We start from the raw sequence: 21,961 nt of genomic DNA on the forward strand, positions 1-21,961 counted from the left end.
GTCCCCTGCTCCTTCTCACAGGTGTTCCTCCCAAGGAAATTATTTCTGGTTTCCTGGCCACTCCTTGCTGAAGGCACCTTCACTGCAGTCCTAATCACATGCTCACTTCTATTCCTGGCCCAGCTTGTAGCCATCCAATCTTTGCTTTCTCTCCTGAGAAACTCTTGAGTTATGTAAGAATTCTGTCTTCTCTGGGATCCAGGAGAAACCCTTTGGGTCTCCAGTCACCCTCCTTATTAGCTGTGTGGAGCTCAGGACTCTGCCTCTAGGAATCTTGCGCTCTCATCTCCCCCCTCCAGCGTTTGATCTAATATCCCCAAGGTCTGTCTCTAGCCCTGCCTCCTTATGCAGGGCCCTCTTGTCTTTTGTCTTCTTCCTTTTCCTCTGATACCCTATAACAGTCTTCAGACCATATGTTTAAGATGATAGCTCCCTCTTCCACATAGTACAGTGATTAAGCTCTCCTGCTATAATGGCAAGGTGCCTACTGGGTTATGGAAGACCTTGGAGACCCTTGTATACCCATGACTTGCATAATATTGAAGACACTTTTCAGATTCTGTCTTTACCCTTTTATAGGTACCTATGCCTGCTCTAAAGATAGGCACAATTGCTTGTCCAATTTTGCTGGTGATGCTGGGGCTATTTTCAGAAAACAAAACAGAAGAGTTTAAAACAGGACAGAAATATTTCCTTATAACTATAATCCTAGTTGTAGTACAAGATAAGATTTCTCCATCTTGTCTGGAAAGTTTTGGTATGGACATTCTCCCATCCATTGCAGTATGTTAGCAACATCTTTGGCCTCTACCTTCTAGTTTCTGCAACAGCCTCTTCTACCCCTGCCCATCAGCAGTGACAACTAAAAATGTCTCTAGACATTGATGAATTTCCCTTTATTCCCCACAGTGCCTCTTTCTCCCAGCTATATATAAAGTATTCTAGATTGACAAACATGGTGAAGAAAAGTAATGAGAAAAACTACTCTGGCAAGATAAATATGATCTAAATAAGTAAAAAAGAAAGAGACTAAACAAGTAGACCTATTAAAAAGGGAACTAGACACCACTTCTTAAGGGAAAGTAAAAAAATTGCAAAGAAAGCATTAAGTGAACTAAAAAATAGAGGCATAAACTATAAAACTTCTAGAAGAAAACAGGGGAAAAGTTTCTTGGTGAGGTCTGGGGAAAGATTATTTTAGATACAAATCCCACAGCACAGGGAACAAAAGCAAAAATAGACAAATTATACCAAATGAAACATCTTCTGGATAGTTAAGGAGACAACCAACAGAGAGAAACAACAGCCTACAGACAGGGAGAAAATATTGGCAAATCATTCTTCCGATAATGGGTAAGATCCAAAATATATAAGGAACTAAAAAACCTCAACAGCAGAAAACAACTTGATTAAAACATGGGCAAAGGATCTGGAAGACCATTTCTTAAACAAGGACATCAAAATGGTCTAAAAGATTCAGTGTTTCTAATCATCAGTAAAGGCCAACTAAAGCCACAATGAGACATCACCTCACACGTCTTTGGATGGCCATTGCCAAAAGTCCAGAGATAACAAGTGCTCGTGAGGATATGGAGAAAAGGGAACCTTGTAGATTGTTGGTAAATGCAAATTAGTAAAGCCCTTATGAAAAACAGTATGGAAGTTCCTTAAAAAATTTAAAAAGAGAACTACTGTACAACCCAGCAAGTTTCCAATAGAAATAAAATCAGTATGTTGAAGAGGCAATGTGTACATCTCCCTTCATTGTAGGGTGATTTATAATATCCAAGATAAGGAATCAACTTGAGTGTCCATCAGCAGATGTATGAATAAAACACACGTGGTGTATGTATATACATGTCTTAGCTGCTTTTCTCATTACTGAGACAAAATACCCAGCACCCCAAATTAAAGGAGGAAAGGTTTTTTTTTAGCTCACAGTTTATGGAGGTTTCAGTCCCGCAGTCATCTGGCTATGGCAGAGAATATTTTGTGGCACCCACAAGGCAGGAAAAGCAACAAAGGAGGAGAAAGAGAGAGAGAGACAGAGAGAGACAGAGAGAGAGACAGAGAGAGAGGGTTCTTTTTGTCCCTTATATTGTATAATGCAGGGTACCTGCCATAGGGTGGGTTTAGCACTTACACCCTAAATACAATCATTAGACAGTAAATCAATCACAAACTCTAGAAGCCCACCCCATGACTGCATGAGGCTTTGAGGGGACATCTAGACACAAACCATAACAATACAGAGGGAGTTATTATTCAGCTTTGAAAGAGAAGGAAATCATGGAATTGGATGAACTTGGGGGATGTTATACTAAATACAATAAATCCAGACATAGAAGCCAAATAGCACATGTTCTCATATACGTGGATTCTAAAAAGGTTGTGTGGTATCCATATATATAATTTTTGTCAGTAAGTATTTAAATAAAGCATTTTGGAGGACAGAGTGCCCACTAAGGAAGTTTCTGAATGGAACAAAGACTAAGCCTCAATACTGACAGAATCTTAGACAAGAATGTGACCATGGGCAGAGGTGGGTGTTTTTAGATGACAGGGCCATGCCTGGCATAGGGGGACTTAGGGACATTAGGTTTTGGGGAATTATCAGGGTGTCAAGGAGCTCCAGGACCTATGACTGTTACAGGGCTTGGCCACTTGGAATGGGAAGAACACGTACATATACAACATCCTTTTCTCCATCTGGCAACAGATGGGAAGCAATAGCATCACATGGCTTCCTAAGCTTTTTCTGGAGCTATGATCCCCAGGAAACCACTCCAGATTTTGTCCTTTGTTGGGCAGTGTCAGGAGACAAGCAAGCCATGTTGCCACGGCCTGCAGAGGCAGGGTCTGCTGTTGTCTCTGGTGGATGTGGGCCAGGGGTACTGCCCAACACTCATCCGGGCACAGGGCAGTTCTCCTTAATATGGAGGGGTCTGGTCCCAGGTGCCTACCACTGTGGGGTCCACAGAGGGCGACCTCTCAGGTTGCTCCATGGCTTTGGAGAGACCACTACGAGAGCAGACAGCAGGCAGTGCTCTGTCAGTGGTCAGGTGGGATGTGGGAGCCAAGGCCCTGGCACAGGCGCATTGCAGCCTGAGCTCTGGGCTCCACTGCACCCAAAGTCCTTCCTACCATGCTTGTTCCTCACCCCTGGAATCAGCCATTGGAAGTCACCAGGAGCAAGGTGACCTTCCCTGAGAGTATCTCACTGGGATGACAGCACAGGGCCCATATTTTATATTCAGTTTGTGCAGTGCATGAAGCAGAAAACGGGGTAACCAAGTGATTCAGTTTCTAAGAAGGAAATCAGAGCCAAAAGGAGAAGCCTGTGACGATAGGGTGAGCTAGAGAAGGGTGGCCCAGATAACAGGCTGCATTCTGTGTGTCTAATTCAGCAATCACAATGGTCCTGGAAAGCCATCATTGTCACCACTGTGCTACACAGATGAGGGCAGATAACAGAGAGTGTAAGCGATCTGCTCAAGCTAACTCAGCTGGGAAATGCAGGTTGACACCTCAGCACAGGCCTTCTAACCAACAAGCCACATCTGTGGCCACCCACTGCTGACAGCACAGGAGAGGTCTCTTGGGACAGGCGACACCAGAGAGAATGGGACTGCAACTGTGACCTGGGCTGCTTTCTTACTAGTCTCTCCCCTTGATCCCAGGGGCTGATTGATTTATTGATTTATATTTTGAGACAAGATCTCACCAAGTCGCTAAACATACCAGGCAGGCCTTGACTTTGCAATCCTCTTGTCTCAGCGCTTTAGAGTAAGTGCTGGGATCACAGGTGTGTACCACCATGCCCCAGCCACAGTTTCCTTTATTGTTTTATCCAGTGGGGACTAGAACTATACCTAGGTCATAAAGTGTTTTGTGGCTTTGGTGCTGGGACTGCTAGGCTTTATCTGAGGCTTTACCACTAAGCTCTGCCCTAGCTCTCCCTAGGGACTCGGGACTGAAAAAGATGTAGGAGACAGTGCGCAGGTGACACAGTGAGCATCTAGCTGAGGTTAGCATTTGTTTATTTGTTTATTTTTGCCTTACATATAAGCCACAGCAAAACTGAATTGTCACACAACTTCAATGCATTGACTGGGCCAAATATGGTACAATGTGGGTGCTCAGGACACTGCTGCTAAGGGCCAGGACTCCCCATGAGGTACCCAGCTCTGGACGGAAAGACACAGGTGGGGAGAGGCTGGGCAGGCTGGATCTGGAGGGCACACAGGCGGTGCTGAATAAGCAGAGAGAAGCAGGAAAAGGGGCGTCTCCTCAGTGACAGAGATGTCCAAATAGGATCTCCAGTTGGCAGCTCTCCCATTTACTTCCCCGTTGCTTGTACACCCTGCCACAGGAAAGCAGCTCTTTTCACCTTTCCAAAGGAGCTTTATTATTTTATTTTATTATTGTTATTTTTTTACTGCAGAGAATAATTAGCTTGAGCACCTTTTAATTGCTTCCCATTAAGATGTTTGCACAGCAACAATTAGAGGCTGATGGGAGCTGGCTGGGAGGGGGTTCATTAATTAGTTAATTACTGCATCATCCCGAAGGGAGCCCCTGCAGAAAGGGAAGGAACTATCTGGGCTGCTGTGGTAACTTACTGATGGCAGAACAATCAGAAATGACTTTTATACAAATACAAATTAAAGGGGAATAAAAGCCAAGAAAACCTCAAAGCCAACTATTTGAACGAGTGACCCGCACACCACAGGGCTAGGGGCGTGGACTTTTGAGAAGCCAAGTGCATGTGCAAAAGGACAGAGGCTGTTCTCAAAGGCCCACTCGTAAAACTTGCTCACTGGCCTCTTGCAGGGCCACTGGTACTGATTTGGGGAGGATCCTATCTGAAGGAGAGACAGGGGATGTTTTGAGATTACAGCTAAGTCAACTGTTTCAGGGTGGAATTTTGATTTCAACCCCAGGAGTAACAGAATGTGAAGCATTTAGTGCAAGTCTCACTGGCTGCAAACCTTGGTTATGGTTAAGGCCAAGTTCAGCATCAAGATCATGAAAGTGTCAGCTCTTAGGGGCTCCCCCAGGCTTCTCAACAGTGGAATCAGTCCAGAGCATCCTGATTACTGGGACAGTTGTTTCTTCAGGGCTTCTATACAGGGTCCTAGGATTTGCATAAAGATGGAACAAGAGAAGCATCTGATTGCAACACAGAATTGAAAGTGGTGCTCTCTCTCAAGGTCACAGGGCCAGCCTCAGACAATCCTAGAAGTAAATATCTCCTCAAGGTTCTCATGGGCAAGGTGTCTCTTGTGTGAGTCTCTTGTCTGATGGGTGCTGAGACTGACAAATTCAAACAATTGACTGGATGGAAGAAACTGATCCATGACTCCCCTCCCAGCATCTGAGGACAGGTGGTATGCCATACACTCCAGCTTGGACACCCCTGGTGCAGAGAAACACATGTCCCTCATGCACTACCTGGGATCTCTCAGGAGACTACTCTGATGGAAAGGGACCATGAGGATTAATTCAGCAGGCCACAGAAACCTACAATCCTGTGGCAAGGCATTAGCTCTGAAGTTCCCTCATGTGTCAGACATTCTTAACACTCTCCAGCCCCACTACAGGCAGATAAAGGGCTCTGCAGCATGCAGGTCCCCATCTGGACCTGACCCTTACGTTTTTCCCAGCAGCTAGAACCTAGGTAGGACCCCTCCTTCCTGTAGGACACACTTCCCTTGGCAGGACTCAGCACAACAGCACCAACTGTTTTGTGAAGGATTTAATGCAGTAAGGCAACAAAAACAAAAGCAAAAGTAAAAACAGAAAAAGCAAAGCAAAAACAAAACACTGAGCATAGCTTAAGTGCATCTAGCTCCACAAATGCTAATTATCTCCTTGCTCAGTTTTGCTGTTCGTAAGCTCAGCCCTCTGCCAACAAATGCTAAGACCACTTGTTCACAGTTCCAAAATGAGGAAAGCAGACCCTAATTTGCTCCGGCACAGCTGCTTAGTTCCTAGAACCACTACAGGGCCACATTCTGAGGTTAGCAGAGGTTGCTTTCCTCCCCCCGCCTTGCTTTGGTGGCACTTTTCAGAGCTGTCTTTTACTACTTGACTTCCTCTGTGTGTCTGTTGCCTCAAACACCATCTCAAACCCTCTTGACAACTGTACAAAGTGGGGATCATTGCCCTTTTTACAAGCAAGAAAGCCAGAGCTCTGGGAGGAAGAGTAAATGGCTCAAGTTTACCCAGGTGGTAAATGCTGGTGACAGAGCTGACATCAAGTACCGGATCCCAGCCTGCCTCCTTCCTGGTCTCTCATCGGAGACAACTCCTGGGAGAGGATCTGTTGGTCAAGAAAACCCAGTTCCTTCTGGACTGATGCCTGTGGGTGGAGAACACAGGGCTGCCAAAAAAGGCTAAGGCCTGGTGAGCAGAAGCCTGACATTTATAGGCATCTGGGGATTTTATGATTCAAATTTGAGTGTCCTTGGAGGGGCTATAGCAAAAATCACAATTTATATTCCAAATTTTAAAATCTTATTTGAGGTGTGTTTTATAATTCCGGTGCTATGATGAGATTATCAGCCCAGTAGTGCAGGTAGGTAATTTATAGATAAAGAAGCATGCATGGAGTATGGGGCTTGGTCAGCAATTCTTGTCAATGGGTATAAAGTTTTGGGTCTGCAGGTGGCTGGTGTGCAGGATCTCAGCTGTTTCTGATGCACTGAGAGAAAGATTTATCCAGTTGTCCAGGGAAGAAGTCCCAATGGAGGCCTTGAGGCAATATGATTTGAATGTTGGTGTGTGTGTGTATGTGTGACACGGAAAGCGAAAGAGAGAGAGACCACTTCTGAGTATACGAGCCTCAAATCAAGAGTGCCACGAGGACATCTGTTCTTGACAGGATTTCTTGTCTGGGTTCAACTTTTGCATAGATATGGCCTCTCCTAGTTGCCAATGGATTCATCAAGAGCTGGAGTCTGGCCACCTTGATGGACACAGTCCCCTCTGTATGTATCTGAATGTTTGTGGTTTTGCCCATTCAGATTTAAACATGGACATTCATCAGACCAACCCGGCTGACTACAAGACTGCCCAAGAAGAGCTGGGCATGGGATGGAGGCTGAGCAGAGGTGGTGCTGGCTGAATGGGGAGGGAACATCCAAAGGGGCTTCTGGAGGGAGCTGCATTCCCCAGGCTCACAGGCCTGGGGGATCCTCATACATGGTTCACTTAATAACTTTCACTTAGTGGAAGATGCTTATTTTGCAAAGGACCATGCTATGGGCAAGGCAGAGTAGTAAAGGAGGGTTATTGGTGTTTGCTAGGTATTTGGACTCTTAAATGGAGCCAGTCACATCAGTCTCCTGTCTGCGGACTTCTGGTCGGGTGAAGGGCAGAAGCCAAGTACACTCAAGCTTTGTTCTAACTCAGATATTAACCAACTGTGGTTCCTTGGGTGAGTGGATATTTGTAAGACCCTAAAGTAGACAGACAGTATTCTAAAACTGCTCCAGTCAAATATTCTAATCTTTCTTTCTAGAAGTTTAATAAAATATACAACTATAGTTAATGTAATATATATATAATGTAATAGTTAATGTAATATATATATATAAAATTATATAATTTCAGATATCAACTGAAACTATATAGACAAACACACACACAACTACATAGATAAAACACGCACACATCCGTACACCGAAAACTCACCAAGTGTCATGATATGGGACAATGTCTCATAGTTCATATGTCTCATGGGTCATTTGTTTTTTAAACACATTTGTCTAGCTCTGCAACACAATTATTTCTTTGTTTTGAATACAACCCAGAAGAAGCATATGGGAGGCAGAGCCATTTTTAAATAAAGTAATGATATGGGCTGATTGATAGCTGAACAGAATTTCCATTGTTGGCATTTATACTTTTTTATATGAGCCCCACGCCCTTCACAGTCTTAATATTTGTTAAAGGTTTGCTCACAGCATTCCCCTCTTCTGGGTTTAGAAGGCTATAGCTTTTCTGGTCGTTATGTACAGTGGATGCAGTCATAATGAAAGAGCAGTTTGAGTTTCTGTTCAGACCTGTCAGTGTCTACCTCATTTTGTCTTCACCAATTCTTGCCCCACTAGAAAGACAGCTAAGAGAGAGCAAACTTCTGAAAGCACTAACCATTTTTTCCCTTCCTGGTAGTCTCTCTAGATTCTTGCCATGGTTTTATACATACACGTGGTTTTTGGATTCTATAAACTGTGTACATTCAAAGAGAGTGAATGTCAAGTTTAGCTGTGACTGTTGAGGGGGATGGAGCCACCTAGATGCAGCCCACAGCTGGAGTGGAATGAGAGCTGGTGCTTGGGGTTCAAAGTGCAAATGAGCTGGGGAAGAAAGCTTTGCACACTGTGGTTGGTGTTGAAACTGCTCCTGGAAACAAAATGGCCCCCAAGCCCATGCGTGTTCACTAGCCTGCCTTGTCTTTTGCACATTTTGAAGCTATAATTAAAAAAAAAAAAAATGCCAAAGCCTGCGTATGTTACAAAATGTTCATAGGAAGGCAAAGGTACTCCTTCCCTGAGCAACAAGGGATCTGCTTTGACATCATTTCTATCTCTTTTTTAAAACCTCACCCGAACAAAACAGATGTACCTTAAGACACTAAGGTTAAGTGAAATAAATTGGACTCACACACTTCAATATCATATGGCTTGTCTTGTATGAGAAATCCCAAGTCTAAGGAAAGAGCAAAATAAATGATAGATAATAGGAAGTAGAGAGGCAGATCTTCTTGATGGGGGAAAGGGATCAAGAGATGGAGGCAGGGGAGAGAAAGGAGATGAAGAAAGAAATTAAAAGGTGTTAGGTACAGGCACAAACTCTACATAAGGAAAGTAAACATTATCTACTGCAAACGTATACAAAAAAGAGGGGAATCAAGAGATGGGTGGAGAGGAGAGGGAGGGAAGGGAACAGGGATGGAAAAAAGAAGATGAAAAGTGTCATGTATGTGCACCAATTCCCAACAAGGCCTGTGAACATTATGTACTACACATGTGTACTAATAAATACAAAAATAATTTAAAAGAATTCATCTATGATGGATGTGACTGTGGCAAGCATCCAGTGTCTTTTAGGTTCTGATTTTCTTTTGTATATACCCCTATTGATAAGTTGACTACTGCAATATTTTCTAGATCTTTCTTCAGGATTTACTAGTAGTGAAGCCCATCAACCCCTAAATTCTACACACTTTTCAGAAGAATAGAGCCTCTGTCAAGCAAATATACCTCCAAGGAGAGGAGGAGACAGGCTGCTTTGTGGCACTGCTGCCAGAGATACTGGATTTATTGCTCGAATTTTTGCAGTTCAGTCTCTATCCAAGAACAGAAAAGTTGCTTCTGAGGAGCCACAATGTGCACAGAGGCCACGGGAATGACTGAGAGTAAAAGCTGGACACTTTGCAAATTGGGCGTTGCTTGTTTTTCTCCCATGGATGTGGCTTCCAGACTCTGCCCCTCAGACTTGGATTCTGAATCAGTTTAACATGGCTTCACATTTGCACAAAGAAGCATCAGTGTTGAAATCAGGAGAGTGCTGAGCAAGATTGTAGAAAACTGAGATTTCTAATTTTGGTGACTTTTCCCATTAGGCGCCCCTAAAATGTCTGGGGGAACTCACCGTTTAAAAAGAAGTCTATCTAAAAACAACCTCCTAAAAGTATGAAATGGGAGGGTGTGCTGTGTAAAAATCAACAATTTTCTAAATGAACTCCAGCCTTGCAGCCACACAAAAGGAAAGGTTCATATTAGTTCTTATTTCAAGGGAAAAGCCTGAATAAGGACTTTCTCTCCTTTCTTTCTTTTTTAAATGAGGCACTGACTTTCTCAGGGAGAGAGACCTGCATCCAGATTCCAGAAATTGACAAGGCCATAGTTAGAGTAACGTACTGTATGAATCAGTATAGCACCTAGAGGGCTACTATCTGGTTATTATCTTGTTTTTGTATCTCTATGAATGATGAAAACATATTTAGGTAAATTTTAAGGGAGATAAATTTTAAAGCAAGTTTCATTTAATAGATTAGATGGAAGCCTGGGGATATAGCTCAGAGGCAAAGCACATGCCTCACATGTGTGAGGCCCAGCACCACCAGTAACCAACCTGTGGGGGATGAGGTGTCACTTTATAGGCCCAACCCCCTTTAACCTGTAATTTATAATAGCCGCCCTGGTATGTGAGAAGGAGGTAAAACGGAAATGTTTGTTTTTAGTGAGCCCTCACCCTTTAGAATCTATACTGTGAGCTGGCTTTGTTTTGTAAAAGTCTTGAGGAAGTGGCTGGCCACCCTTTGTGACACTAACAGCAGACAAATTAACAACATTCTTGAGCTAATAAATTTCTTCCTGGGCTAGAGAAGTTATAAAAACTGGTTGTGATTATTTACTTCACTTAGATAGTTTTAAAATAAACATTGTAGTCTGTCACGTTGTAGCTTGCCACAAAGAATGCCTTTTCACTACTTAATTATCTGGGCTCTGTAAATTGATCGGGTTTACTATATATAAATCCTAAAATAAAGATTGTACATACAGTGCAGTACAGTACAGTGTAACGCGGTGCAGACAGCAAAGGTGTCTCTCCTGTCTTTCTTTTCCAAGCGCTGTACCCCCCGTGTCCCGACAAGGCGTGCGTGTTTACCTTGCCCGGAGTTCAGAGTGCTCTAAACACTCACGACAAGTGGCGCCCGAACAGGGACTCCGAAGGTCGCTTAGGAAGGTAAGTATAATTTTATTACGGGGAAATGGAACAATCTGCTTCCTCTCCTTTCTTAAAAATTCTTAAACATTTATTATCTATATATGACATATCACTCAGGTCAGCTGACTTGGATATGTGTATTGATACAATTAAAAAATATAATCCTTGGTTTCCAGATGAAAAAACTTTGGATGTAAAAGTATGGAAAAAGACAAGGGTTAGTATAGAAAGGGCTATGCAACAGGAGGAAAAGATTCCTTTACGTTTTTGGGCTATTTGGTCGGTTGTGTACTCTTTATTAAAAGCTATAAAAGATAAACATATTATAAAAAATCTTCAACTAGAAATTAAGCCAGTTATTCAGAAATTGCCCCTCACAGAGGAGGAGCAAAATATAGTTCAAAATGACGCTATCGCTTTAAGTAGTGAAAAGGCATCCAAACTAAAAGTAAAATCCACTACAGCCGACTCAGCTTTAGCTGCCGCAACAATATCAAATTATGACAATCGCCCAATTTTACAGGCTATACAACATTTAACACAAGAGGTGAAACAACTCTCCGTTAAGCAAAACCCGCCTATAGTTCCCTCTGGGGATGAGGTGTCACTTTATAGGCCCAACCCCCTCTAACCTGCAATTTACAATAGCCGCCCTGGTATGCGAGAAGGAGGTAAAACGGAAATGCCTGTTCTCAGTGAGCCCTCACCCTCTAGAATCCATACTGTGAGCTGGCTTTGTTTTGCAAAAGTCTTGAGGAAGTGGCTGGCCACCCTTTGTGACACTAACAGCAGACAAATTAACAACATTCTTGAGCTAATAAATTTCTTCCTGGGCTAGAGAAGTTATAAAAACTGGTTGTGATTATTTACTTCACTTAGATAGTTTTAAAATAAACATTGTAGTCTGTCACGTTATAGCTTGCCACAAAAAATGCCTTTTCACTACTTAATTATCTGGGCTCTGTAAATTGATCGGGTTTACTATATATAAATCCTAAAATAAAGATTGTACATACAGTACAGTACAGTACAGTATAACGCGGTACAGACAACAAAGGTGTCTCTCCTGTCTTTCTTTTCCAAGCGCTGTACCCCCCGTGTCCCGACAAGGCGTGCGTGTTTACCTTGCCCAGAATTCAGAGTGCTCTAAACACTCACGACACCAACCAACAAACAAAACACTGTCAGAGAGAACTCCTTGAAATATAAAATTGCATGGTACAGGGCAATGGGGTTTTAAAAATTGAAAAGAGTGAGGAAGAGGAGGAAAAGAAGGAAACAGTTCCCATCTACTGGAGAGACACATGGTCGCATTTGGGCCTGGTGTGGGCTTCTGGTGGCCCACTGTTCCAGCAGAAAGGGACTATCTGTTTTTATTTTGCCCACAAACATGGTGACAGTTCCATGTGATTCTGACATTGAAACTCGTATGACCTTGTTTCCCACTGAACCAGCTCCCCGCCCAACCCTATCTCATTTCCCACTGTTTTGCTTGTATGCAATCAAGAGTAAATATCCATCGTAGCATCCATCTGCGACTTCCAAGGGAAGAGCTCAGCATTTCCAGGCAGACAGTCGCTGCTCTGTGTTCTGTGTGTGTGTAGGGTGGGGGTGCAGGGATTGGTTCCAGGGCTCTTCCCACCAGTGGCACCAAAGTCTCTTATATAAAGTGGCATGATATTTGCATATAACCTACACCCACCCTCCCAGGTATTTCAAATCATCTCTAGGTTGCTTATAATGGCTAATTCCATGTAAATGCTATGTAAATAGTTGTTACACTGTACTGCTTAGGGAATGATGTCTGTGTGTTCCTTACAGACCTGGTTTTATTCTCCCTGAATATGTTCAGTCTGCACTTGGTTGAATCCATGGATGAGTAGTCCATGGGCATGGAAGGCAGATTATATTTCTAAAGCACCACTGCCATAGAAAACAATGACACAAGATAATGCCCGGAAGACATGACTGGCCCAGGAATAGCCTTTGGTGCAGGTCTGGCAGAGGCTTCCCAGACTCTCAGCTCCATCCCCAGCCTCCTGCCCCCAGGCTGTCCTCTCCTCCTCTCTGCAAAATGACAACTCCATTGCCTTAAGCAGCTTCCAGCCAGAGGTTGAGACATGGTTCTGGTCTACATGATATGAAGCTTTCTCTTCCTGAACAGAAACTCTAGGCCCAGAGAAGGGGTGAAGGCTGACCGTCTCTTTCCTGGTTGAGGAGAACTGGTGCAGGACCATCTTGGTCCCTGCTCAGCATGGTGGAACTGAAACACAGGGCCACCCTGTGTTCCCCCATCTCACCTCTGAACCCCTGACTGCCTCTGCCACACACACAGTGTACATCTGCAAAAGCCATCCTGGTCAGCATCTCATTTGCACGTAGCCAGACTCAACTCTCACTGATAAACCCAGGTAAGAACTTTAGTTTCTATATGTCATTGCAATAAAATGCATGATTTTAGTTTTCTCTATTTGTCCCCTGGCATCAGTCAGTGTTAACAGGAGAATAGAGAGGACCCAGGAGGAAGATGAGTGCAGACAGCCTGAGAAAGAAATACTTAAAAAGCCAAGAGAAGAGGGTGTCTCTCCAACGGAGTGGAGCTGTGTAAGTCCAAAGTATGTGTGAGTTTTCCACCCAGTCCATCAAAGATGCCACGAATTTGAAGCCTGTTTTGCGTTCAAGATCTTCCCCCACCCACTCCACGTTCACTTACAATGATCCCTGACATGCAAAGATCTCAGAGGAAATGCTCTCTTTCCACCACTCAAGGTACTACAGTTACAGATTTTGGGAAAAATGGCCAAAAAGACACATCACCTCTGTCTGCCTAGAGGTTTCATTTACACAGCGAAAAGGCCAGAGGAGATCTGTGACAGGCAAGGAGGGCAGACTGGGGAGGCCAAAGAACAGGAGTGCAAGGAAACTGTTTTGCAGATTTTAATGTCTGTTTGGGCACCAGAGCAGCTTCTGCCAATTTCTGCAAAGAATAGGAGTCGGGAGGAAAAATCAAGAATATTGGAAAATATCTTCCATATGTGGAATGGTAGGATAACTTTTTCCTATCAAAAACTAAAATTAAAAAATCACAAAAGTAGACCACCTATGTGAAGCAGAGAAGATCTATGATGTGCTTCGTGGTGTGAGGTGTTCAAAGGTTTAGAACAGGAACTTGACGATTTAGAAGCCAGCTTTGTTGAGTGTTATTATCCTTTTTTGCAGAACTCAGATGAGACACAGAGACATTTATTGACTCATCTAGGTCACTGGGAAGTTACCTGAGAAACTGAAAATGTGCAGGAGTTTCCTGTGTGGGCCTCCCCACCCACCCCCACCCAGACAAGAAGCCGACGCTGACTTCACTGCTGGGCTTTGACAAAGGACATGATGCCAAACACCACTGAGATGTAAGGAAAGGGCCACTCTCAGGGAAACTGGGGATGGGTTTTGCTTTAAGCAGAACCTTCTAGAAACCAAATCACAACAGAACTCTAAGAAGTGGAATGATCTCTCTCTCTCTCTCTCTCTTGCCCAGCTACTCAGTTACCATGTGCCCAGTCAGCCTCCGTATTGAAAAGCTAAGCTTGGGCATGGCTGGAGGTGAGGGTTCTTGATTTCTTTATGTTCTCTCTGCGGGCACTGGCAAGGAGAGCGAAGGGTGGTACATGCCAGTGATCCCAGCAGAATGGGAGGCTGAGGCAGGAGAACTGCAATGTCTAGGTAACTTAGTGACCTAAAACACTTTAAAAATTAAAATAAAAGGGGGAGGAGGGAAGGGGATGTAGCTCAGTGCAAAGGCCCTGAGCTCAATCCCCAGTACCACAAAATATAAAATAAAAAGCCATCCAAGCCCTGATTAGCTCTGCTTCTGGTCCCTTCTCTTGAGATCCTATAGAAATACCTGGGCCTGGACTGGCCCTCCTGCTGGGACCAACCTCCCTCTGGTCTCTGTCCCCAACATCCCCACCTTCTCCACCCCCACTTGTGCCACTTCCTCCAGGGAGCCCTGTGGATGGGCTCTAAGGGATTGTAACATTTGTTTTTCTCCCAGAGCAGACAGAATCGAACAGCTAACCTTGACCACAGATGGCAGGACGTGGCAGAAACCAGACACAGTTACTATTTACAGCTTGTATGTGTGCATTCTGCCAATCACCCCTGATAGGCTACTCAACTGAGTCTACCCAGCTACCTTACAAATGGGTGTTGCTACTGTGCTTTTGGCAGAAGAGGAAACAGGCGCAAGAGGGAAGCTCTGGGTGCTGTTTGACTGAAGGAAAAGGAAGAGGAGCCACAGTGTTATCCAAACGCACTCTGCATTCACACCTCCTGCTTGTGTCTGTTCTGATAGTAGCTGCCCTTAAACACCCAGGCTTCCCCTTGACTGTCAGCATGTAGCCAAGCCCCGGTCTGTCTGTTCAGCAACGCTGAGCTTCCTCGGCCCAGCACCAGGCCAGCCTTGCCTTGTGGCAGTGAAAGGCCACACCTTTCCTGGGCACACCTCTCAGATCTATTTCCAGACAGCAGAGGCATCTCACAGCTACTCTCTAAGAGCTGACCACTTAGCTCCTGGGCAAGCTGCACATTGTGAAGATGCTTCACCTGTTGGGCTTCTTATCCTGCACTCAATGTGTGAGCCCCCATGGGGTCCCCTAGGACCCATAATCCTGGCTGGCAAAGTGAAATTTGGGAGTCTTCTGGGGCTCAGGGACAAATCCTGCTGGAGGGTGCAGGGCCAGGGCAGCAGCTTCTCTTGTGGCTGAATTTTTTTTCTCTTTTAAAACATTTTAAAATTGCCATTTTGTCATTCTCAAAAGCTTTTCAAAAGACTAAATGGTAAAGGGTATTTGTATGACTTTAGATCATTTTTAACACCTTTTTTTTTTTAAAGTTTCAAAATGTGTGGGCTGTTTCAGATGTGAAACTCCATCTCACATAGCGGGAAGGAGCACAGGATGCCCAGTGCCTTAATTTATTTGTGGCCCAGGGTAAGTGAGCTTTCTCCCAGGGTCTACACTGCGTCCCCCGAATTCCTATGTTGGAGTCCTAGTCCCCATTTCCTCAGAAGGTGACCAGATTTGGAGGTAGATCCTTTTATTTTAAGGCAGTTGGGGTAGCATGAGGTGTGAGTGCAGATGAAATATGACAGGTGACTTGATAAGAAAAGGAGATTAGGACACATATGATGTCACAGTTAAGAAAGTGGCCATTCATAAGCCACAGAAAGAGGCTTCAAAAGAACCGAACCCCGCTAACAGTAGACTTCTGGCCTCATGAGCTATGAAGAAATGAATTTTTGCTCTTTAAGTCACCATGTTTGCGGTGAAAGAACACAAGAACATGGTAGCAAAAAGAACAAATTTCATGCAGTGGCCAATGCTGTAGGTGGTTTAATCTATGGCTTTCTGTGAGCTTAAATCTTCAGTCTAGTCTAATAAATATACATTTTTTAAAACAATGGCAAATTGATGCTTGAAATGGAAAAACACGCCGTGGACATCAGCCTGGAATTCTGCAGTTGCCTTTGAAAGTTTCTTCCAGTGGAGCAAGCTTGAGCCACGCAGAAGACATCGCCGAGGAGGAGCTGTGTAACGAGATTGTTGCCTGTAGTTCTAGGAACTCAAGGCCTTTCAGCGTTCAACCTTTGCACAGACCACTAAGCCACTTCTAAGAGCAAGGCTACCTGAGGCATTTTGCAAAATTATGCATATACTGGGGCTTTTCCCGCCCTAACCTACCACAGCGCTTTTGGTCCACATCTTGCATTCTGAGGGGTGGGGTAAGTTGGGGTTCGGCAAGAATTTCGGGTAACAAACCACATGTGACAATTCCAGGGAATCTCAATTGCATCTTATCTTCTTGCCTGAGCAGACTGAGAGGCTGGTGTGGTACGATAGAAAAAGCCGTGTTCTCTGTGGTAGACCACATTCATCTCCCGTGCCAGTTTCTGCAGCTCTGGCCCTGCTCTCGCGAGGAAGGGAACAGGCTTTGCTCCGTTCCACATCTCTCCTGCGCCTGCGTCCACATGGGTATCTGGCTGAAAAGGAGTTACCAGTTTCCTTCTGTGAGAATTGCATGGCCAGATAAAGCACTATCCCAGGAACAAAATGAGATGCCAAGGAGGGACACATGCCAGAAATTAGAGGCAGAGAAGCGACCACGTGAGGGCTGTAAGTGAAACGAGGAAGAACCATTGGGGCGGGGGGACTGTTGGCAGGGAGGGTTGATTCATCTCACGTCAGGCTCCACCTATGGTGATATCCAATTGGTACCTGAAGAAATGATGTTTCTGCAATCTCTCTGGCTCAGATGCAAGGTGGCAACCGCTAATCTGAACAATTTAGGAGCCCATGCTGATAAATCGCTTGAATGGAATGTACCAGCAAGTTGCTAAGATTTCATCAGCCCTCTGAAATGAAATCTTATTATATGATGATCAGGTTAGAGATTCTAAAAAGCTCTGAGCTCATTTTGCAGAGAGAGGAAGGAGAGAGATCTTTTTAGATCAGCTCTTTTGAGTCTTGGTGTGAGCTGGGGCCCTGTCCAGGTGACCCCTTAGAGACTGAGTACATCACTGGAGCCAAGAGACTGAGTAACATCACTGGAGCCAGGGCTGATTGACCCGTGGTCATAGCAGCTGAAGGCTCTGACAGGACTGGGCTCCTTCCATTTCCTGGTGTCTGCATAGGTCACCATGTCCCCTAATTATCTTTGGTGTTGGCTGAGAAGGCTAGATCTGAAGCCAGTGCTACATGATAGTATCCAACCTATTACCCAGTGGAATGTTGACAAATTTCCTGAATCTGCCTTCCTGAGTCAGTAAAATAGGAAACAATAAATGTGTGGAGAGGGTATTGAAAGGAGAGGAAAGTCAGGAAGATCTCTTTTCTGTTATTCTACAAAATATTGCTTCCTTTGCTTGTTAGCAGCCCAGAGGAAATGCAGCCAGCGAGCAGTTCGCAGCTTTTCACCGAGGGGTCAGGGCCTCTGTCCCTGTCCCTTCATGCACGAGTCTATAAAACGTGTGACTCACAAAACTGTCAGGTCCGCCTGATTCTACTTGTGAAATTTTCTCAGCTGCCAGGAAAGGAGCACTTGAAAACCTTTTAATTTGGAGTTTGCAATCAGTTAATGACTCACTTTCTTTTTTTATCACTAAATCCTCCCCAGCTACACGCATACATATTTTTTGTCAAGTTTTTAAACTTGAGGGACCCGGAAGCATACATGCTATGTGACATTCACAGCGGTATTTGTTGTAACACAGTGACTGGCAAGCCGGCAGCATTCCCTGCTCACTTAGCTGTTAGGGATAAGTAATGAGTCACAGATACTGTTTGGCGGTGCACGAGAGTTTGAAGCTGGAAAATTAACTACTGCCCGATCCTATGCTGGGCCATCCCAGCTCTGCCAAACCATCAAGCCACGTTCTGGGGACTCTGGTCACAGCGTGTATGCCCTGACACCCAGCAACGCCTTCCTGACATTTTTATGTCATTATTTTTGTTTGTTTAAGCAAAGCCTTCTTTTACTACTAAAAAAAGAAAAGAAGCTTCCCTGCTGCTGCTTCTCTCTCTCTCTCTCTCTCTCTCTCTCTCTCTCTCTCTCTCTCTCTCTCTTCATTGTCTTTCTCTCTGTCTCTCACACACACAACAGAAATTCAGCTTTGCACATCTCAAGAGGCTGATTGCAAAAGTACCAACGGGTTTCGCACACTAGCAATGCCTATTCCAAAGCATACAATCTAATGATTGCAACTGCAAGAACACTCAAGCCACGTCTTCATCGCTCTTTCTCAGAGACTGACAGACACCTTGTATGCCACAAACTTGCTTGCTTCCTCTCTTGAAAGACAGCCTGTTGCCTCTTTGAAACCCAGGCTACAAGGAAAACACAGCACACCCCGAGCCTGATGGTTTTAACCTAAGCAAGTCTGCTGGCTCCTGTACTCTGCATTTTGGAGGCAGCCAAATCGCTTCTTTGGCCCTGAATTCTCCAGGCTTGGTGGAAGGTTATCTGTGAGCCGCCTCCACCTCCCCACGTTGGCAGCAGCCCTCCGGGCCAGCTCAGCACATGGTCCAGGATAACTCAGACGGAGGAATCATACCAGGAAAAGGACAGCCAAATAAAATCAAGGGAGCTTCGTGCAAATTTCCTAATCTCTAGGACTGTAAATGAGAACAGCACAACTTAACTCCCCCTTGACACAATTCTCATGCAGCCACTGAGCACTCCGACGGCTTAACTAGGCATTTATTAAAACATTTCTGAAGCGCTGCCATGTGATGGAAAAGTAACCCAATAGCCTCTGTTGGAATTCCTCACACACCAGACAGACAGACCGGGCACCGGTCGGCACCCAGGCTCTCCGCACCACAGCCAACCGGCTGCCATTTCGTTACACGCAGAGCTGAGCAAAAGTAGATATTAAAAGATCAGCACATACTCACCTCTCATGAAGCACTGTGGGTACGAAGGAAATGAGTCAAATATGCTGTCTGAAGCCATTGCTTCCTTGTGAAAACGCACCCTCTTCGCAAGGCGGGGAGTTCAATGATCTACCTTTGGAGCGAAAACCAAGAAAGGTCATTTTGGGACCCTCACTTCTCACCATGGTTCCTTGTATCTTTTTTCCTTTTTCTTTTCTTCCCCTCCTCTACACCTCTAGGGCTTCCTGAGCCCTATGAAAAATGTACCTTTGTGAAAACAAATATTCAAATTGTTGAAGCTTAAAAAAAAAAAAAAGAAAAGAAAAAAACACGGCGCCCTGTCTGTGGGTTGGGGATCCTTACCACTCTACGAAACCCTGTGGTTTGCATTCAGTGTGATTCGTCCCGCCTGCTGACCACTATGCCGGGCTCAGACTTCTGACTCTGCCAGGCTACCCAACTTGTGGTTCTGTGGTTGTTTATGAGGCCCAAAGAAGTTTTCACACAACCCAAATTACAAATTTAACTGTTCCCCTTTCCACACGCCATCTCCATTGGCTCTTGCCAATCATGTGACCTAAGTGATGTCAAAATTTTTCTTCTTCTTCTTTTTTTTTTTTTAACTTTCTGAGCAATGCCCTTCCTTCCCTCCACCTGCCCTCCCCCAGGCTGTGTAAGAAAATCGTCAGGCGAGCTCACAAGAGAGGCAATGTAAAAGAAAAGTGACTCAGTCTCTTATTATATTGCAGTGCTCTTCGCTGACTGAGTGCAGCTCAGCTCCTGTTGTTGTTATTTGTGGTTTTTGGAACTCCCGATTATTTTGATAAAGATTTCATTGCTGCTTATTCAATAGTAACTCAATGCTGGCATCAGCCTGCTGCTGAGACAGGATGTGGCTCCTGTCGTCTCAAATGCTGGGCATGAGCACCGAGAAAGTTCAGGCCTTGGTGATGATTATAATAGCATAAGGGAAAATGTAAAAGGGAAAAATAAATAGAAGGGAATATTCCAGAAAAACTTTGATCCCTAAAAGAGCCTGGAAAAAAAAAAAGCATCTTCATTTTGAAATGAAAAGATCCCTTTAGTTACACCAAATTTAAGTGGTTTTATTTCCATGAAGTGAGACATCTTTTAACAGGTATCTCTTTCAGAAAAGATGTAAAATCATAGTACTTTCTTAATGCCCTGCCCCAACACAGTCAAATCAAGAAACTAAAGGAAAACAATGGAAGGAAAGCTTGTGTATTTGGGATAAGGCAGGGCCACTATGCAACTGTTTTATTGTTTTTTTTTTTGTTTTGTTTTGTTTTAAATCTGTCAAGGTCTGCTGCAGTGTATTTCTTTAGTTCCATCATTAGGCTAATTTGCACCTGCAGTAGGGTAAAACTACGCTCTGGACCCATTCAGATTTCACAATAGCTAGAAAACCCAAAGGAAGCATTGCTGGAGGGCAGCCCCTTCTCCTGGAGCTGCCGGCTAAAAGTGACACAGTTCATCCTCTACCTTAGGAACCATGCTTACTTGGGGCACTAAAATAGGATGCGGGCCAATGATTCTGCTCAAATGTTTCTTTTTTGTTTGTTCATTTTGCTTTTTCCTACCTATCAGCTTTACCTGCTGAAAAGTAAAGCATCATTCTCTTTGGAGTTCTGGGATGAAGAATGACTTTTCTTTGCCAATGAACTATTTGTTATTTCACTCTGATCTGCCCCCCACCCCACCCACTGTGTACATGTGAACTTTCAGTACACGCTGGAGTGAAACAGTGAGAAGATAGGTCTAAATGCCAGCTCAGAATTCCAAGCCAAAGCCAGCAGAGATATTTCAGAAAGTCTGGACACCTCAGTAATCCCTCCGTGTGTCTTCATCCAGCTAATGTTTTACACCCAGAGACCCACAACAACATTACTTTCAACGGCACAAGTGTTTCAAAGTACACATGAGTTTTACTTACTCCTGTTTTGACCAAACCAGGAATTGAAACTCTAGAGACTGCTTTCTCCCAGACTGCTGAGAAGTTAGCTTCTCATATGTCGAAAACTTTGCTCCCATTTGGGAGAATAAGAGCGCCTGTATTTCTTTTATGAAGCTTGCTCATACCTAAATGCAATGCATGGTTCATATTGATTCTCAATGCAAATCCTGTGCTAACATAAACCGCCTTGTGTTCACGGGTTGTTATTTTCCTTTAAAATGTCCAGCCTGAGTCGAGGGCCCATCCAGGTTCTGTTCTCTCTTCTCCTCTTACTCTTCCCTGGACGAGAGCTGGGAGCCCAGGGCTGTTTCGGCAGCTGCCATCCCGGAGTCAATTCAGGCTTCACAGTGATTGAGAAATTCGAGTAGCAAAGTAGAAGCAGATTAATCCTTCGGCTGTTTCATTTTACAAACTTCCCCCAGTGCTTCTAGCTGTAGGTGTCTAGATGCCTGAGAGGAGGCTTTGGATGTGCTCGCTAACTGCCGGAATTCTTGGCTTTTCTCTGGGTCTCACTACAGATGGATATGTAGCTTTCCTGGGAGTCTTCACAGGAAGATCAGAATTGGAAGATAGCGTCCGGCTGTGGCTGGGACTTTGTCATCACAGGGCTGGGCATTTGCAGGGCACCAGGGGGCAGAGTGCTGAGCCTATGTGCTAGCCCAGTACTGTCTTCCAGGACTGAACTGCAACAGCAGCCCAGCAGAATTTCACAGCTCAGTGAGGCAACGGGTGGGGATTTTCTGGGCCTTGCCCAGGTCATGATGATAAGTCAAGACTTAGCCGGCTGCTGGTGGACTTGGCCTGCCCACTTCCTCAGGAG

At 44.5% G+C, this 21,961-nt stretch overlaps 1 protein-coding gene across 3 annotated transcripts in view; it reads right to left on the reverse strand.

The window, feature by feature from the left end:
- The window catches only part of Runx1 (RUNX family transcription factor 1), a 233,096-nt gene extending 213,412 nt beyond the window's left edge, over positions 1 to 19,684 (reverse strand). For 2 of the 3 annotated variants that reach the window (XM_003462213.5, XM_005000091.4), the window contains exons 1-2: positions 19,530 to 19,684; positions 19,188 to 19,299 (exon numbers count right to left, since the gene is read on the reverse strand). In XM_003462213.5, the coding sequence (XP_003462261.2) occupies positions 19,188 to 19,245 (58 nt within the window). In that variant the 5' untranslated portion in view covers positions 19,246 to 19,299; positions 19,530 to 19,684. Of the gene's footprint in view, positions 1 to 19,187; positions 19,429 to 19,529 lie in introns of those variants that run through there. The other variant, XM_063224452.1, reaches the window with a different exon arrangement.
- Positions 19,685 to 21,961: the final 2,277 nt, after the last annotated feature.

Source organism: Cavia porcellus, unplaced genomic scaffold (genome assembly GCF_034190915.1).
Source record: "Cavia porcellus strain 051 isolate PalLab524CR breed Dunkin Hartley unplaced genomic scaffold, mCavPor4.1 scaffold_15, whole genome shotgun sequence".
NCBI lineage: Eukaryota > Metazoa > Chordata > Mammalia > Rodentia > Caviidae > Cavia > Cavia porcellus.